The sequence below is a fragment of the Bacillus rossius genome, chromosome 13 (genome assembly GCF_032445375.1).
Source record: "Bacillus rossius redtenbacheri isolate Brsri chromosome 13, Brsri_v3, whole genome shotgun sequence".
Classification (NCBI taxonomy): domain Eukaryota; kingdom Metazoa; phylum Arthropoda; class Insecta; order Phasmatodea; family Bacillidae; genus Bacillus; species Bacillus rossius.
In genome coordinates this window covers 40,185,832-40,205,770 of record NC_086340.1, presented here as the reverse complement: position 1 = coordinate 40,205,770, position 19,939 = coordinate 40,185,832, and the positions used below count along the sequence as shown (strand labels likewise).

The window sequence follows — 19,939 nt, the reverse complement described above, 5'->3', positions numbered from 1 at the left end:
GATTATAAACGGTATATCTTTTGACTCGAAAATAAATTATTGTGTCCGAGCAAGGTAGTGCAATGTTTATGAATCATAGTCGCATTGAGGAGGACTAGGGAATGAAGGTGTCTTGATTTCCGTTTACATGGTCTTACGAAATGCTGGGAGTGGTAATTTAATACTATAAGCCAAAGTGGGTTCATTCCTCATTTTCTTTGCACTGTATTAGTTGTGCAAGACTTCAATGACCTTGCTGTTGACAAACTGCAAAAGCCAAACAACATGAAAAAACATAAAGCTTAGTTAGAGGGAACTTCGTACATGTACGAAGGAAAGTTGAAATATATACGGCAGAGTGTCAAATAACCCAGATTCCGTATTATCCGAGCCAAGCCAAAGTGCCATTACCAGCACAATGTTGAAACATTTGTTTGAGGACCTAGAAAATGATTAAACTATTGTCGAAAGCCTAAAGAAAATTAATCTCAAAAATGTCATTTACTGGTTGAATAAATCACGAAGTGAATTGGAAGAATCTACATTTACAAAAAGCAGGAAAAAACATCACCCTGAAAAATGATACAACTGGGCCAACTGAAAACCAAGCAAGTTTTCTTATTCCATCCATGTTACCCCAGTTTGCTGGGGTTCACTTTAATTCAGTTAACCGAAACCCTACTGTACACTGACTTAGGCATAAGAATATAACTGGTTTTATATAATTATGTAGGATATGACTGCAGTTCTGTAAATGAATTTTAACAACCTGTAAGGTTGCCCAGGTAGATAAATTTGGGAATGTTTCTGTTTCATTTCTAGCAGGAAAATTTCACCAGTCAGGAATACGAACTATCCAAACACCATAACAATGAATGAAAAAGATTCACTTGGAAATACATGCTTGCTTTGTGCAATTGGTAATACAAATTAAGTATTAAAAATATTTTAATTACATTTGCCAATCAACTGTCAAACTTAAACTGGTGTTTGGGCAATGTAACCATTCAAGAGAGAACAACAGAGGCTACACAAAACAAAATTAAATTACTTATTAATTCTTTGGAAACTCACATACATTGCGTTCAAAATTTTTTTTTAGGTAGATTCTTTCTGTTAGCCTTAGCTGCTAGGTGGCATTACTACACTGTATTTTTGTATCAGTAGTGGTTCCTGTTTTATAGCAGTTTACATTGTATATTTCCATAATAGTTTTAAACTTATGTACAATTTTAATTGGAACAACTTATATTTAAATCACTTTCTTTGACACTTTTTACTAAATACCTTTATTTAATTTGTATCTACCACTGTGCGTTCATATGTTCTCTCCTGTTTTTTTTACTAATTCATTATTCTCATGTTATCATTACTGTATTTTATTATACTCTTTATAATATTTCTGTAACTGCAACATATAACACTATTGTGTATCTCTTAATGTTTTCTTGTAGCTTTTTTGTATTTAATATTGTGTTAATTTTTATATGTCTTCCCAATGTGTTTGAGACCAATGTGCATCTGTTTTTTTTCTTTCTATAGAAAAGGTACTATATTTTGTTTTAAATACCATTTAACTTAGTAATAAATTTCTTTCATGTACTTGTTAAAATTATATTGACTTTCGATAGTCAAAAAAATCACTAAACCGGCATGGCCATGGTTCCAGTGTAGACAGCTTAAGAGAAGAGCGGGCCAACTACCTGTTGGTGTCGTAGAACACATCCATGATGGCACTGCACTCGCACTGGTCGACGTCGCTGTCGCATCCCTCGCAGTGCGCTTCGTCCTCCTGCCCCTCGTCCTGGTCGACTGGACACAGCGGTCGAACATGTTCCAGGTAACATCACGTGAACACAACTCCAACGCTCCACGCCATCTAGGGGCCCGCCTAACCGGCCACGCATACGGTGCGCAGAGAACAAACCACGTGATTTGAAAACTACTTGAGATATCTGAGTGGTGTCTGTTAATGTAACGCATTTAAGAATACGCTGACGGCATGTGAGTAGTTCCGCCTTCGGATTTCGTTTTCAAACTGTATTATTTGGAGAATGTTTTCAGAATTTAATTTTTAGGCATGAAACACCCGACAAAGATCCTTGAAAGCACTCAAGAGACTTGCATTACATGCTTATCTCCATTCCTCTGCCATACAATGTACGGTCACTGCTCATATCTCATAGTTGTACCATGAATGACACAGATACACCCCTGACTAGGCGGGCCCCTTAACGCAACAAGTCTCACCCGTCGCTGACCGGTCTGGCTTGCAGAAGACCTTGAGTGCACGGTTGTAGAAGTCCCGGGTGACCACCTGGTGGTCCAGCGGCAGCTGCGAGTGCAAGGTCGCGCCCAGCAGCGCCACGAACGACCTGTACACGCTACTCTCCCCGTAGACGGTCCTCGCCGCGCCGCTCGCCTGCCTCGACCGCTCCAGCCACTCGAGCGAGCGGGCGTGCAGCTCGATGGAGTCGTGCGCCAGAGCCACGGCGCTCCTGAAGCGCTCGAAGCCGTCCGGCTCGTCGGCGCGCCGGGAGAACAACTCCCAGAACCTGGGGGCCGTCTCCTGCCTCAGGGAGTTCTCCAGCCAGTCAAAGACCAACTCCTCGATGAACTCTGTCAGACCATTCTCGGCGAAGAAGCTCAGGACCTCTTCATTTATGGTTTCTTCAATTGATGGCAATGGGAATGTCTGGAACAAAAGATATTACTTAGACGGTAGTAACATTTATCTCCTGAAGTGTTCAAAATTTTATATTAACAGTAATAAAATATGAAAATATGCTTCGTTTTCATCTTATGGTAAATATGAATCTTAAAAAAATGATAAATAATGAGAGAACATGCCGGAAGCATAGAAGGTGTGCTTTGTGAAAAGGTAAGATGGATGAGACAGGTGAATAGTTTAAAACTGTGTGCGAACTCTCTAATGAGTTCCGCCCACATCACCGAGTGCATGTGCAGGGCGGGGCCGCTGCTGCCTGCATCAAATACAACACGTTGTCATGTCCACCATTATGGCCTCTGCCGACATTCAAGGCAGAGAAACAATTTTGATACCAACATGGCCTCTCCAAAGCAAACAGTGTCCCACAGGCTTCTCTACGCAAGCCTTGTGATCTAGGCGACGATTGGTACCACAACCAAACCTAGATGGCACCAATCGTTATTGCCATTTGTTACAGTGTGTATATATTGTATAGCTGATGTACGATGTTAAATGCTTGACAGGGCTATGTGGTCTGAATTGTTAAATAATGACTTTGATTGCTGGTTGCTGGGTGACAGATGATGGCCTGTTTTTGTAATGTGTCCCTCTTGTATCAGTAATCATTGTATGGGGGAATTGTATATAAGCTTGGTATAAACTTACCTAGCCAGAACTCCCCACCAAGTGAAATAGTTGAATAAACTTGGAAAGCAATACTGCAGTGGAAAAGTTATTGCACTCTCATCCTTTCTCTCTCTCTCTCCTTCCTTCCTCTGAAGCGGCCTTCGGGAGCTCGCTCTAGGGCTCCGGCTGACCTCCCTTCCTCCTACTTTACCCAACCCCTCCCCTCCCCTTCACCATGCCCAGCAAGAGAGCAGGCAAGAGGCACCCCAAGAGAGACAAGAAGCTGTTCGGCAACAACGTGTGAGCGCTCTAAGCCCAGGAGGGTTTTACCCCCACCTAAGACTCACCACTGCCTTGTCCCACAACCAGGGATAAGACAATGTGTGTGTTTGGCTCATTGCTATCTCAACTTTTTCAAAATATAGTCTCTCGTTAATCCGGTCCCCACTTGTCCGGACATACACTTAATCCGAACAGAAAATATGAAAAGTTGTATTTATGAAAAAAAAAAAAATTGATTTTCATTACTACAAGCATTGTCTCTTTACTTAATACTGATATAATACTACGCAAGGCAAAACAATCAGACTGTGTTTCTGTACATTATGGCTGACATGATTTTTCCAGTTTAAGTGAATATCTACATACTGTACAGGGAATTTGGTGTCAGTCAGTTCTTTAGTTTCAACTTCAATATTTATTTGTGTCAGAACCTATATGAAGTGGTTAAAAATTAACTTGTTCGCTGCAAACTATTAATTTACTTGAGTCTCTAAATGTAGAGATAGTAAGCTGATTAAAATCCTCTGCTGAATTGCCAGAAATTTTCATACACGTAGCTATAAAAATTAACAATCCATATTTTTTTTTTTTTTTACTTTTCACATCCAATACACCCCCTTTCCCCCTCACAAGTGTTATTCAGGAACCCTGTTTACTGATATCAATGCATTTTCAAAAATTTAGATTACAAGTTGATGCTTTAATTTCAAAAACGCACAATCACAATATTAAATGTAGAACAATGCTTTGTTGGTTATATACAACTATGTACATTTGAATGCATGAAAGGGTAATTTCCTAGAGTGGGTGCTCTTCTGAAAAAGTAAACATTCTGAAGATGGTAGTCTTCCTGCTAAATGCAGTTAAAAGCTAACCTAACCAATTCTCCGAATGAGTATTTTTAATGTAGCTAACCTAACAGAATCATCAAATAAATCAGAAAAAAATAAAAAAACAACTTATAGAATTCCATTTTTATTTTTATTTTTTCAGAAGAGCAGCACTTACTGTAGAAAATTACCTTCAAGTATTGGCATACAAAAAACACATCAGTACCTCTGTCCAAAGAAATGGAAAAACAGAACATATTTTCGCCCACGCTTGGTCTTCGGACATTTTTATATGAAAGCCAAATCAGTGAAATCTGTGAGGAATTTCCGTAAACTAGCACTTTTCATGCTTCAGCTACCAAGTATAGCACAAACACTTTATCAAAATTCAAACAACCATGTTTGTTGTTGTAATTTTTTTGATCACGCGCGTTTGCGATGGGCGCTTCTTTTCTTTTTGGCTTTAATTTCTAAATCAGCCATATGTAAGCATAGACCCGGTGCCGAAAATTTGTTTTTATATAATTTTTGATTATTAATTGACTCTTCTTTTTTTTCGAAATATGAGAATTTAAAATAAGAAACATTCACTGTAGTCAAAATCAACTCACACAACAGTTATTTATTAGACATATATCAATTTATTTTCTTCAAAATTGTGTTTCGGTTGGTTAGTCTGAGCAAAATAAGTATGTCTGCTGTCTGTGGTTGTAATTTTAGTTAATTATAATATTGTGGTTAATAGATTGTGTATTTTCTAGGCCGTAGACTGCAGAGTTCGTGTTTTAATGAACGTCGTATATGATGGGTGGTTCGTGTGACATATCTTTGTTTTTAATGTATGAAATGCTATTTAAGATGCTAGCCAGCCTGGCTTGCCTGTATATTTCTTCTAAGCGAACGTTTCTAACCTTTAAAACCTGTTAGACTTCTCCAAATGCTAACGCCTGTAAAACCTCGTCACATCCCCGTCTGGCTCATCCCACATCACACTGACCATACCTTTAGAGAGTATCCCTAAATGCCCCCACACACTCGTAGTTCGGACTGCTCAGTCGGAACTGACATTTGGGATTGAATGGAGGCCCTCTGCACAAACAATCAGTCCTGGTGCTCAGTTTGGACTGAACAGCCCGAACTGAATTGAAGCCTTCCCTACACACAATCGGTCTTGAGTTTACTGCTGCTATTGATTGTATATTTTCATTGTAGAATATGGGATCACTCAGCTGATGGACAAATTGTTGGGCTGACAGTTTGGACTGGCGAGATGCTGTTCCCACACGCGGCAGTTCGGACTAAAAGCTCTTGAACCCGTGGTTTGATGATTTGATGGGAAGCCATCAGCTCGAGAGGCCATCAGTTCCAACTGATCAGTCCGCCGTCCTTGCTCACACACCGTCAGCAGTTCTGTTGGTTTTTGACATCATGTGTGGGGGCATTTACAGCATATTGTTATATTCCCTCCCCCCCTGTTTTTCATCTGGAACAGCTTTACCAACCTGTAAGTGGGCTTCCTAGAGAGTAGCCCTCCCAACTTCATATTCTTAAGCAACATGATTTACTATTGGCCTTATTTCTCTCTCTCCTCCCCTGCACGCCTGTCAGTCATTTTGCAGCTCTCTGCTGCACTCTCTTCAAACCACGGGACCAAATCTCTCTAAACCAATCTTGCAAACTGCTGGACACACAGTATTAAATCACAAGTCAGTGGGGACAAGGGGGGGGGGGGGGGGATGAAGAGGATATACACCCCCATGGGTGTAAATTCCATGGTGGGGGGCAGGAGGGCACGGGCCCCCCTGGACTCAAAAAGACACTCTCAGAGGGGGCCCCACCTGCACTCACAACATTGTGACAATGAAACGAGGTTGTGAAGTAACTGTCAAAACTATTTTTTATGGAAACATTTCTGTATATTTTAAAGTTTTCTGCTTAATGGCTGCATATAGGCTAACATGCAAGCACCCTATCCCAAGATGGCCACGTGGGTCCCTCTTGCAAATCCTACATATTTGTGTTTCTGTACGTCCGTCCCCCCTCTCCCTGAAATCTTAATAAATTCTAAAAAAATCTATTATTGCCACCAAGGGCGCCCATATGAAAGTTTGTGGGGGGGGGGGGGGGCAGAATTTGTAGGGGGAGGGGGGCAAACCATCACAAATGACAAAAAAATTGCCAAAAATGGCCTTAAAGGACTTCAAATTTGCCCAAAATGCTTAAGAACACCTCATTTTTTTCTTTGTCGGGGAGCCACGGACCCACCCTGCCCATAGGTATGGGCGCCCTTGATTGCCACCAATAAAAGAACAGACTTTGAAAGAAAACAGAATGCAAAGAGGTTGTATCCCTCCCTCCCTCTGCCCAGGAATGAAATTCTGCGTACGCTTCTGTCACAAACCACGGCAACATTAGAATCAATCTCGCTAGTGCTAGAGTAGCACTGAAGCCCATACACAGTTTCTAGAACTAGCTTGCCTGTATTGACCATTACCCTTTTCTTAAAAATTGGTTGTCTGTAAAGTCGGTTTAGGGACGATAGTTTAACATGACGTCATAACAAAACATTGATGAAATGATTGATCCAGAAGAAAAGGAAATATCATATTCGGCCTGAGACTGAGCCGTAATAAGTTTTTGCAACCAAACCATTTAGGCATTAAAAATATTATATTCTTTAAGGAATAATTTTTTTTTTAAATTTTTTTATCTTTTGTATGATAAAATCTACCTCTGCATTCTTTTATGAATAAAATTTAATCATTTTTATTGAATTATCACTATTTTGTATGGATACAAAGAAGGAGTGAAATGAAATGTACAATTTAATTAATAAATTTACTTTTATTTAATTCATTAATTCAAATATATTTATTACTTTTTAAGTGTCAGGCGCATCATATTTATTTTTACAAGTACAAAAAAAAAAATTTCGCTTCGGCCGGGATTCAAACCGTCATCCTGTGCAGCGGTGCTAAACGCACAGCCACGAGGTCATATTGGAAACTATTGTTTCAGATGTTATAAATTAATAATATTCCACGCACAATATTTGTTTGAATTTCTTTTAACTAGCATATTCTCTGTTGGACTCGAAATATTTACACGCTCGTGGGCTCATAACTATAATACGGTGTGTGATTTAGTTGATCAAATAATAACTCATGACTAGAGACATGCAAAATCCGCGGATTCATTTCACGATAGGCTAGCATCAAAACAACTATACCTTTGTACCGCTTCTGCGATTGGCCCACATTTTATCCGGGGAACTGTGAGCCAATGAGAAACACTAAACCTAGAAAGTGCCGAATTACGGACAGCCTAGTTGAGACGTCTCACGCGTCAGTAGGCAATGAAAAGGTGTCATTTACGCGAGTATTTAAAGGACTGTGGAGTCTATCCTAGAGGTCAATGAATCCGCGAATTTTGCAGGTCTCTACTCATGACAAATACATAATTACCAATGTCAAACTAAAGCGTGAAAAGTATCATACCAGCAATAAATATTTAGTTACACAGCTGAAACAATACTCATACAACACTGTTTAAATATACTGATTTACACTAGTAATTAAAATAATACGTACTTGTAAGAACGCCATTTCCTTGCGAATATACTCCCGTGGCGCGGTGCACAACAATAACCTCGAACCAGTACGCCACCACGTGCCGGCCCAGTTCTCTGTACCGTCCGCAACATACCAGAGAAATGCCACGCAGGACACATCCGTATTGGGACATCTGTAGTGGGACAATGTTTCGTGCGTGCAGCCAGCATTCATCGATTTATTAGATGTCACGTCCAAAAATTGAATTACAGTTCCAAAAACTATTATTTTCTGTGTTGCTGTTCTTAGAAAAATATCATGAAAAGCACTATATCTTCCTTTTTTATTCTTTTACGGCAAATCTCTACCCATACTGCAATAAAAAAAACTTTTATAGGCTAAAATTAGTAGTAGTTAGTAGGTGAGGAATGAAATTTTGATGTACCTAATTCTCTATTTAAAAGTTAGAACTTCATTACAGAGTGGTAGACTTTATTTCGAGGAATAATGTTAGTTACTGTTTGGCGGTGACTGCAGAAGCAGACCTCTACAATGGTTCTTGCTGACCGTGCTCGCAAGTTTACAGCGTTCTTTGGTTGTGGCGATGAATCGGTTCCCCTCTTTTCTCTCATCTGAATCTAAAATATTAATTTCTCTAAGAGTGTTTTGTATCCATTTTTCAAATTGGATTCCATATCCCAAGTCTCAGGAATAATTAAATTTTTGTAAAAAAAATTCTTTTTGTTATTAAGAAAAAACATGTATACATTGCCAGATTATTATTTTTTTTAATAGAGTTCTTCCCAGCAGTGCTAAAGAGATCTTTGATGGTTTCCGCAGAGTAAACCTACCATGGTAATTCGAGGAGCAAGACGGGGAAATGGGAAATGACTATAAAGAGTTGGGGTGGAAAGCAGTAGAGGGGAGTAGGAGTAGGAGTATGAGGGTGAAAAGGTTAGTCAGGCTGTGTATGGTGATAGGAGGAGAGGCAGCTGGGAACAAGGGTACACAGACACAGGTGTGTAGAGGGCAGAGAGATCACAGGTGGAAGCTCCAGATGTTAAAGTGGTGAAGGGAAAGAGCTAGAACCACATCTTCCTTGTGGGGTGAGGGAGGGAGTGGAGAAGGATGGAGGAAGAAATGCTGGGGGCGAGAGATGTAAGGGATCTCAGGAGATGACAGAAGGAGGGAAGCCCAATTGCGAGTGTAACAAATCATATTTAATATAATTTTAACCCAGTGTTGGCTGATATAAACCACAATGGTTTAAACCAAGTGGCTTATATAAATAGACCAAAATGTTTTTTTTTTTTTTTTTAAATAATAATGTGTTTTTAAATACAATATTTTATTATTTTTTTTTAATGAAAGATCTACCTAATTCCACTCCAATAACCACAAAAGTTTGGTTATTAATGTATCTGAATAAGTTGTAGGAAATCCCTGACTGTACTGTTAATCTCCATTCTGTGGGAAACACTCATTCTATGAATAATCCTTCTCCTTTCCTTTGCGGAAATAACCTTTCTGTGGTTAAGTCTCAGTCAGCTGTGCAGATTAGCTGGAGTTCAGTTCTTACCATGTTTTTTGGTTCAACGTGAGTGACAGAAAGCAGGAATTTGTATGACTTTCATGCGAGCATGGTAATAACCAAGATAACTAATGTAATAAAAAAAAAACCTGGTTTAAACAAAAAAAAACTACATATTTGGGTTTTTTTAAACATGTTTTTTTTTCCAATCCTGATTTAAGCCTAGTCTACTACAGAAGTGTTTGCATAACAAATATTTTGAGATTTGTATTGATGTGAAAGACCGTAAGATGCTGTCTCTCAAACTGATCAATAGTTGGTGGGCTCGGAGTGCAATATGGATAGCCGCTGTATGTAGATAAAAAGAATAAAAAGGCAATTCAATTTCATCACATTTCGCTCATGTAAAATTTGTGACACTTTTCTGAATCACCTTGGCTTACTATAGATTTTCAAGCGCCTTCCATGATTTGACAACATTCTTGTGTCCTTTATCCTGATCTCCTCATGTGTTCTTTGTCAGCCAAGTCCTGGTGACATGATATCTGACTCAGATAGCGCTAGTTTGCTCGTTATTGAGAAACATTCTTTTGTGATCAGAAAACCTATTTTATTACAGAATATGTTTGAACTCTCTTTATATTGTAGTCTGGGATAAATTTATGGGAAGGGAAAAGAGGGGTGGACAGTAATTTCCATTTCTTCTAAGAGAACTGAAAAAGTCTGTGCTCTGCTCCCAAAGTTTTATCGTAGGAATCCGACAGAAATTTCAACCTATCGATGATACAGAAATGTTTTGTTGCTATTTACACCCCGTACACTCTTCCACCTGTCTGCTAGATGTGACAGTGCTGCTCCTAGCATACGTAGAATATTTCAGGATCCAAAATGGGTTAACAGTGTTCGTCTGATGACAAGAACAGATGCCAGTTCTTGAAACATTGCAACTTTTTAGTCATAGGAAACCTATTGTGTTCATCAGTGTTGTCCATAATAATCTGTTTATCTTCATCGTTGTATTGGTATATTTTCTGCATCTACTGCTATTGTTGAAACCGTCTTGTCGTTGTTAGTCCACTGTGTTCGTATGTGCCATTATTATTTTTTTTATGACTAAATTCCGTCTACGGAATTCCTGTGCTGTTTGTTATTTAAGTTTGAATGTGTTTATCTATGCTGTCGTCGCTTTGTTGTCCATAAGACCTGTTTAGTTTCATCGTTGTGTTTATCTGTTTGACATCAGCTGATTTAGGCTTGCTCTCTTTGGGTTTATATTATCATTTTTATTTCTTAGTTTGTGTTTTTTTCATTTTTTCCATGACAAAATGTGCAAAACTGCAATGGCTTATGTCCGAGAAATTGTATTAAATAAAAATTCCCCATATCATGATTGATTTTAAAAACTTAAATATTTATTTTCCGCAGCACCTCAGCACGTGTGTGTGTCGTCGCTGAGCGCTCGGGACGAGCCGTGCCGTGCCCCCGTGCTGGGGATGGAAGACGCGGCAGGCGTGCCGAGAGCGTCCGTGTTCGAGGTGGTGCAGTACTGGCCCTCCGTCCCCGCCGCGGCCACCCTGCCGGACCTGCTCCCGGCCACTGAGTCTGTAGGTGCTGCCGTCGGTCGGCCACGGCAGAACTCAAACCTGCTTGTGAAGTCTTGCACTTATAGGCCTTGGTGATGGGCTGCATTCTTGCATATATGCATGGTTAGCCTTCTGGTTCTTACGTGTGTAAATGGAGGGATAAGTGTGATAGTATCGCGAGAGACCACCAGCAGCCATATTGGTTGTCTGTATTAGCAAGGGGAAGAGACAAGTGTACAACAAAGACGTTGCACGTAAACCTGTCAGCTAGGCAGGTAGCGGCACGAGAAAACCACATTTTTTGATGTGTAAAATATAGCTCTCGGTATACTGCATTTGGTGAGAGAAATTTCTTGAATGGAACAGAAGTCGAATGGAATGAAAATGTGTAACCAACCACGGTGCTGCTATCTGTGGTAGATGGCACAAACCAAAGCTGACAAAGCCAAGTGGAAATATAATAGTATCAGCTGTTTAGCTAATTTTAACAATATGGACAGTATTTTAATAAAATAAATTCCTTGTTGAAAATCGGTTTCAAAGCCGTAGCTTTTTTTCTTTTTTTTCTCCAAAATTATTGGAGCCATTTTATTATATATTTTAACCTTTCACTTCTCTAGCAACTAATTCTAGCGGCGGGCGCAGAAACTATGTTTCGCGTCAAGACATGTATTTGAAAACACAATTTTCATATATTTATCAAACTGTACATTATTTTAAAGAATTCTATGTTAAATTTTGTTTCCTAATTTTGTATAATAAATGCATTTGCAACATGAGTACATATTATTTTGCTAGCTACCGAGGTTAGATATTACACAACACTGGCTAACACTGAATGACTTGCTCACTTTTTTTTTTAAGTGAAACTTCTAATGCGACTTCCAACAAGGTTGCGTTAAACGTTTAACGCTACCATGGAGGGGATATGAAAGCACTGTTGCGTTAAACGTTCAAAGCTCCTGGGGAGGGGGAATAGAAAGAGACAGAGCGAGAGTGAATGCGTGGCACTCGAACGCATGCGCGTAGTATACCTGTTACAGGCCAGCGCGAGCGTTAGCAACGAGTAGCGTCCAATATTCCAAGCACATGCGCGTGGTATTCTTGCTATGCAGCGAAGTAAACAGTGTGAGTGTCGTGAAATTAGCTGAAATACGTACTTGTTGTTCTATTTTATTTTTCTATTTTAATTTATAATATTCTTTATTTCATTTACTTTTTTTTTAGTTTGATTTGATACAATATGATTTCACTAAAAATCAATTTCTACCCCTTCCTATTTTCATTTCCACATTAGAAGTTTCACTTCCGCGCGGAGAGACTCCACGCACTATTTTTTTTTTTTTTAAGTATGAGACAAATAAATTAAGGTAGCAACAACACAACCCTCTGTAGCTAATTATTGCTTGCAAAGGTTTTTTTCAATAAATTTTCATGCTATTTCTTCCATTTTTGACGGGATTTCAAGCCTCAGAAACCCCGAACACGAGTGACTCAATCATTGCTAGATTACAGAATGTCAGCAAAGAAGGGCCAATATTCCAAAAATGAAAAATACGTGTTCTTGTATCTGTCTGTAGATACCATGTACCAAATTTCATCCAAATCCGAGATGGTGGGGTGGACAATGTGTCTTGGCTGGATGATCTGGCGTGGAATGACCGCGTGTTAAAGATAATCCACAGTGTTTAAAGTTATCAATATTTATTTTTAATGGGATCGGAGGTGTTGTACTTCAAACTATAGTATTTGTTTGTTATTGCAGAACAAAGATGATGTTTCCTCCGAACACAGGAAGAGGAATCAGAAACGACCTTTTTCACCTGACATCGAGCTAAAAAGAAAACCTGGAGAGAAAAGAAAAAGAAGAGCACAAAAGAAGAACACATTGAAAGGTTCGCAAGTGATAATTTCTGTGTTTTTTTTATGTGGAAACTTACTAAAAATGGATGCTTTGGACCCTAAACTTCATACTGTACTTGTGTTGTCGATGCAATGTGTTTGTCAAACTTTTGTGTCTTTTTTTTTTTTTTCGGGCTGGGCTTGGACTATTGTTTTTATGAATTTGGTGGGCCCATTCATAATGGCATTTTCTGTCGGTTCTGGAAATAGTTCATTTTATACAGTTTTGATGGCAGCTGTAGTTTGTTCACTATTTCGCTTGTCTGTTGACATCTTCTCGGGATGCGAACACATTGGCTGTTGCATACTCGCAGCAGGTAGGACTGTACAAGATGCTGAATGTGTATTTCTGCAGTACTGCCAAGTATTGCTGATTAAGACCTCCATTTCCGGTACTACAGAGTGCTATGTATTTATTACCTTAGCAGAGAAACTTAAGGATGTCTCAGAATTAGCATTTTTGTAAAATAAATATCGCCAATGTATCTCTTTTAATTGAAGGTAAATCATTTGTAAAGTACTTAACATACACACACACACACACACACACACACACACACAGACACACATATATGGACGGTCTCCGGGTAAAAGGTAAAAAGTCACATTTTGGTGATTTTTAGTTTATTCCAGCAATAAACTCTTAAGTATACTTAGAATATGTAATGTATTTTTAATCATTGGCAACAATGTTTGGTAAATAAAAGAATAATGCAAGAAAAATTTAAGTATTTAAATTCAATTTTTATCTAAGAGATTTTTGTTTCTCCTGCAAAAAGTGAATTCTTCACTTGTTACCTTTTACCCGGAGACCGTCCATATATACAATAATCCTGAAATTTATTTTAGCGGTTTTATTATTAAGTGGATTGCAATCTTGTGTAATTATCTCGTGGATTATCTCGTTCCTGTATGGAAAAGGTGTTAATTATTTTGTAGGGTCTGGTATGTAACGTAAACAGCGCATGTGGATGTGGGTGTGCCCGTGCAGTCGGCGACGCGGAGGGTGACGGCGACGGCTTCAGCTGCGCCAAGTGCGGGTCGCCGTACGTGGTGAACCCGGCCAGGAGGCGGGGCCAGGCCGGCGACCGCAGGAGCCCCGCCCCCCGCCGGGTGTTCGACTCGGAGGCCAACCGGGTGCTGCTGCTGTGCAACCGGTGCGGCCTGGCGGCGGTGCGGGCCGGGGGCAGGGCGCGGGGCGGCTCCTCTGCTCCCCAGGTGACACCTCGTCTATATCAACAAGCAGTGTTTGCCGTTACTCTGTGCTGCAATCCTAGCATGAGACAGGCTATAGGCTATAGGACAGAACTACGTGGAACGATAAAAAAATTAATAAGCAAGTATTTGGGGGTTTGAAAAATGTACCATCGGGGTAATGTAAGTATGATTTACTAAGTAATGACAGTTACGAAATTTATAAAAGTAACATTTTTTGTCCAAACTATTTAGTAATTTATTTTGGTACAAACTTCATGCTAAATAGATTACATTAATTGAATTTATAATATTAGTATACTATGTTTTTGTGATTTTTGTTACGTTGTGATGAAATTTTAGTTGCATTTCGGTATTTATAATATATTAACGTTAGTTTTGGTGTTACCCATTTTGGTTTTTTTGCAGTAGACCGTATAATCGTGTCTCTACTCTTTCATATATGAGGGAGTGAAAAGCCAAGGCTACAAGCGATTTAAAAAAAAAATAAATAAATAAGAGTATTGTGCAGTTTATACATATGAAACGTTTGTGGGAAAGGGATGCAAGTCAATGTCTGTCATTTGCTGAGATCCATGTAGCGATGTAAGAATCAGCTGTGTTTTCAAAGAATGAGTGAAATAGTGAGTTGGGACCCTAGGCTTCCGTGCGAGAGACAGGTTGTTCCCTCAGGAGAGCGGCTCGGAGGAAGGCAGGGCGGAGTACCTGCGGACGGCAGCGCAGTTTGCCTCGTCGCTGGCGGGCGAGCTGCAGGACGCCGACGCGGGCCTCTTGTACTGCCCGGCCTTCAGGGTCAAGTCCTGCGGCTGCCTGCAGACCTTCATCACCGGAGTTGGTAGCGTCGCCTGCTCACGCATGTCTACCCAGCTGGTTGTCTCGTAGAAAACTTCATGCTTCATTGAAGTAACTATGTTTTTGAAGTGAAAACTTCTTTAGCCGCGTTGAGCGATTTCGGTAGGGGCAAAACGTATGGGTTCACGTCACCGACATGCTAGTGGTATAATACCAAAATCATTTTCTTACGTAAATTTGACGTAGAAATGATCTCATATTACTAGGGGTGTGCGGGATCCCGACGCTTCGGGAAAAAAGTCGGGAAAATATGCTTCCCGAAATGCCGGGCGGGAATTTTATTATTCTCGAATTTTTCAGGAAATTGTTTAAAAATTTACAAATGTTTACTAATCATGTAAAAATGTTTTCTATCAATTCAAACTGTTTTTACAGCAATATTTTTTATGGATTCGTACATTTTTAAAGGGTTTCCGTACTATTTAAACGCAAAACATCTTTTAAACGTATGCCGATCGTAGCGACAGCTGTGGTGTGCAGTGAATTATGATAATCGTTTACACATATCTAATTGGAATATAAAAAACGTACATGGAGTACCTTAAATATTGTATGCGTTCATAAATATATTTCTTCAAGGGTACAAATTTGCAAGATACGTGAATAGTCAGTTATATAACGTTATTGCCGTCACCATCGAATACTTAACCTAAAACCACTGTGTGTCCTAAGACACAAACAAAACACATGCGCAATCCAACCTTTCGCCAAAGATATAAGAAATACTAGACTTGCGTTACATTCTCATTACTTGATAGCAGTGGCGATGTAGAGAACTGTATTGGCACTTTGAAAAATATGAAATCACTTAGTTTTACACCACTGCTCACGAGGATCTAAACATCTATGATTTTTCTTTGGGAGAAAAAAATAGTTGTTTACTGTTTAGTTTGGCGGGCTTTGTCGGCTGACGTTACGTTATTAAGGCTTGTGCAAAGTATCTGTTCCTATTTTCGATGCCGTTGTATATTAAAACAAACTAGCAGCCTACAAATAATGGATGTCGCAACCGATCAGCTTGTTACTTGTAAACCTAAAAGTGTTTGGAAGTATTTTGAACGTCTGACAGACAGTAAATCCCTGGCAAAGTGTGTCTCGCGTGAAACAATTTTTGAGATGCGAACATGGTAGCACGTCTGTCTATAAAAAAAGAATTTGAGGATGCTAAAAAATATGAAGTCGCCGCTGAAAAAAGGGCAAGTGAAGCAGACAAAAGAAATAGCAGCAAAAAAAAAACAACTAACTTTGCAAGAAACGTTTAAATGGCCATCTTCTCATATTGTAATTAAAAATTTGCTTTTTTTTAATTTTCCCGATCCCGTCCCGTTTCCCGCAGGAATAATTTATTTTTCCCGGAAATTTACCGCAGTACAAAAACCTATTCCCGCACACCCCTACATATTACACATTTAAAAACAAATTTTTAAGTTTTCACTTCTGTCGACAGTCCCCATGACGGCCTTTTAGTTTGTTTTTTTTATTATGTCAGTCTGGCAGAGTTGGTTATTTAACATTGATGGAGAGATAACGTTGCAAATAGTATCCAGAAAAAAATTTTATAGTGTATTCTGCATGTTATGAATGTTGTATGAAACATTTTTTTTGATGTGATAACGTCTTATAAATCGATGAACGCCGGCTACATGTACGAAGAATTGTCACGTTCCGCCTGAGCCGAGCTTGCAACAACCGGCCAACCACCGTGCGAGAAAAATCTTCTATAATATCAAACAGGTTAAGGCGGGCTTTTTAACTAATTGTTCGTGATTATATTTAAACAAATTATTTAAATTAAATTTGCAAAAACTGTAAATAATATTTGAAAATAAAAAAAAAGTACGAAATTTTTCATCAATGTTTTCTTATGACGTTATCACGTAAAATTATCGTCCGTAAACCGACTTTACAGACAACCCCCTTTTTTATTTTAATAATAATGTTTATTTATATTGTAATGGCTGTTATCTTACCAAACAGTGCACTCAGGCAGTAAAAATAATGTTTAGTGTAACAGGGAAAACTCCGGTAAATTGTTTGAAGTGAGAGTGTGAGAACTCTGACAAACACTAGTGCGTAACATAGTGCTATTCTCTAAGTGTTGTGTGAATTGTCGTTGGCTTACAGCAGTTCTTTGTGTTACTCAGACGGGAGCAAAGAGGAAGCCCACCAGAGAGCCCTCTACTTGCTGAACGTGATGAAGGAAGCTCGACGGATGGCTGCGGAGAAATGTGGCACCGCGGCAGCTGCCGAGGTAAACGCTGCTGTCGCATGTTTGGCACGTTTTAGTAGACAGTGATTGGACACGTCTTTCCCCCACTTACACGTATTTCTTTCTTTACTTTCTTTCAACTGATCGCTAGAAATATAATCTGATCTCATATGTGGTATCTCTTATCCTAATCACACCATTGGTATCTAGCTGAAGAATATTATTGAAAGTCAAAACATTTAATTATTTGGACCTTAAAAATTAAAAATATGTATGTATGTATTAAACACAAATTGTAACATGCTTATTTATAATATTTCTACATTCTTAATGTTAATTTGCCAATTTTTACCCCGGGGGTGAGAAGTATGGAGTCGAATATTTACCTCATTTACCCATGTGTGGGTCATACATTTTATGTCAATTTTTAGTTTTAAAAAAATGTAATGCTACTCTTATGCAAGTTTTTCACTTTAGGTTAAAAATATATATAATATTGCACTGTGTGGTTGAATAAGTGCATAAATGATTAAAATACATATTGTATTTTAATAAATAATAAATATAACTTCGTGAGTGAGTATAATTTGTTAATCAAAATATCTCAGCAGTAGTTGGAAGCTCTATGAACAGTGCAGTTATTGTACATCGCTGTATCTGCTGCCCGGTGGCGGATGCCCTAAGTGAAGTGTCTGGATGCTGTGCAATCTCTCTCACACACACACACACACGCACGCACGCACGAGTTCCTGTAATATGAAAACAATGCATCTGTTTAAAGTTATTTTTCCTCCTTAGAATAATACCGAAATTTTTTTTTTAATATAATTTTTTTCCATAACATCAACCATTAGATCAAGTGTTGGACAAAGTTGAGGCTGAAGGGCGAAAAAATAATAATTTCTCCCTTAATAGGCAAGGTACCAAATGCATTCAAAGTTACTGTAAATATTCTAAATTTTATTAAAACATTTTGTCTAAAAGGGTTGACATTTGGTTATAATATAATTTCACCCTTTTTTCTCTAACGCACAGAAGCATGAACTTCAAAATCTATCTACGGCAATAAGGCAGGCCGAAATGGATTTTTTCATGTGTAACTGTAATACCCTGACGTCGTCCCAGGTGCTCCCGTGGCTCGCACAGGTCGTTATGCCACCTCGGTGCCTCACCGGTCGGCGTGTGTGGTCGGTGGTAGTGTCTCGAACGGGTGGAGGTCGATTGTCACGGAGAGCGAGATCGACTTGAGCCCTAACGGGACCTGCCAGGACGCGCCAGTTGGCCTTCACCCCTCGGTGCGAGCAGTCGTGTGCGACTCGCGGAGTTCGGCGATCGGTGTTCGTGTGCGGACCGGACAGTCGTGTGCGTGCCGACAACGTTAGTCGTGTGTGTGGTCCAACCACTCCTGCCTGCCACGTGGCGACGTCACGACCACCGAGAGACGGAGTCTCGTGCTGTGAACTAGCCCACAGCAACCACCCCTGTTAAAGGTTAGTTGGCGCCCTCAGACACCACCCAACCACGCATCAACATCGGCAGGACGACAAATGGCGCCCATCTAGGTGGCTCATCAAAATTGCAAACAATTCAGGCAAAGAAAACCCGTCAAAATTTCCGTCAAAACTACGGCAAAGTAGTCGAAAGGCGAGCCAGGACAAAGGGGAGGAAAACGCGCGCGCAGGACAAAGGGCGCGTCTGACCAGCGCCCTTAACGGGACCCAAGGGCAAACGAGGTCACCCCACCCCCACCCCAGCAACGCGCGCGCTAGAAAGGAGCACCGGCCACCACTTTCCCCTCTCCGGGCCGCCGAGCGTGCACGTGCACCAAAGAAGCCAACTCCGGCCGTTCGGCACCCGAGCTTAACCGAGTGGAACCGAAGGCAGCCGAATCGGCACACTCGACCGCGGACCGCGTCCACGGACACATCCCGTCTCCCGGGGCGGCCAGCCACGTTCCACGAGGATGCAGAGAGATCCGGAGATAGCCATCGACATGGAGGGATTGTGTGAGGGCTGTTTTAGACCCTTTCCGGAGTCACTCGTAAATAACGAGTGTGCTCAGTGTCAGTGTGCGTGCGGCCGCGTCCGCGTCAAAGAGGAGCAGCCGGGAAGCGCCGCAAGGGGTACAACAAACACGCTGTGCGCAGCCGCGCGCTGCCGCGCGCAGCCAGGCGAGACGGCCCGATGCCTACAGTGCGGGGTCACAAAACACCGCGCGTGCACTGAAGTACACGAGTTCGTGCATTTTCGTGATGGGTTGTTCCTCTGCGTCAACTGCGAGAGCACAATGATGCAAGCGTACCACGCACAGCTGACCCCCGCGCCGCGCGCCGCGAGTGGGCCGGTCATACTGCCGGAGTTCGCGGGTCACGCCCACGAGGACCCAGCCATGTTCTTGCGGGTATGCAAGGAAAAATTAGCACGCCATCACATCGCACCAGAGGAGTGGACAGAACGCGCCAGCAGCCAGTTGCGCGGCGACGCCCGAACCTGGTGGTCTCAGACAGGCGATTACGACACCGCGTGGACTGATTTTGCACGACGCCTGGAGGCACGCTTTGATGACTCGCGCACACGGGCCTGTTGCATGAACGAGTTGTTCTGCCGAGCCCAGTCTAGCGGGGAAGGAGTAGAAGCATTTGTGCACGGGAAGCTGCGGCTCTACCGA

The 19,939-nt window shown here is 40.7% G+C and overlaps 2 protein-coding genes across 3 annotated transcripts in view; one reads left to right on the top strand and one right to left on the bottom strand.

Moving 5' to 3' along the window:
- LOC134538464 (anaphase-promoting complex subunit 2) overlaps positions 1–4,883 on the bottom strand; it is a 54,241-nt gene extending 49,358 nt beyond the window's left edge. Inside the window, exons 1-3 of the mRNA XM_063379796.1 lie at positions 4,655–4,883; positions 2,230–2,674; positions 1,683–1,791 (exon numbers count right to left, since the gene is read on the bottom strand). Of these exons, the coding sequence (XP_063235866.1) occupies positions 1,683–1,791; positions 2,230–2,674; positions 4,655–4,714 (614 nt within the window). The 5' untranslated portion in view covers positions 4,715–4,883. The remainder of the gene's footprint in view (positions 1–1,682; positions 1,792–2,229; positions 2,675–4,654) is intronic.
- Positions 4,884–5,116: 233 nt separating this feature from the next.
- The window catches only part of LOC134538462 (uncharacterized), a 38,805-nt gene continuing 23,982 nt past the window's right edge, over positions 5,117–19,939 (top strand). Inside the window, exons 1-6 of one of the 2 annotated variants that reach the window (XM_063379793.1) lie at positions 5,117–5,239; positions 10,936–11,114; positions 12,859–12,988; positions 13,987–14,213; positions 14,883–15,045; positions 17,207–17,313. In XM_063379793.1, coding sequence (XP_063235863.1) covers positions 5,230–5,239; positions 10,936–11,114; positions 12,859–12,988; positions 13,987–14,213; positions 14,883–15,045; positions 17,207–17,313 — 816 coding nt within the window. In that variant the 5' untranslated portion in view covers positions 5,117–5,229. The other variant, XM_063379794.1, reaches the window with a different exon arrangement.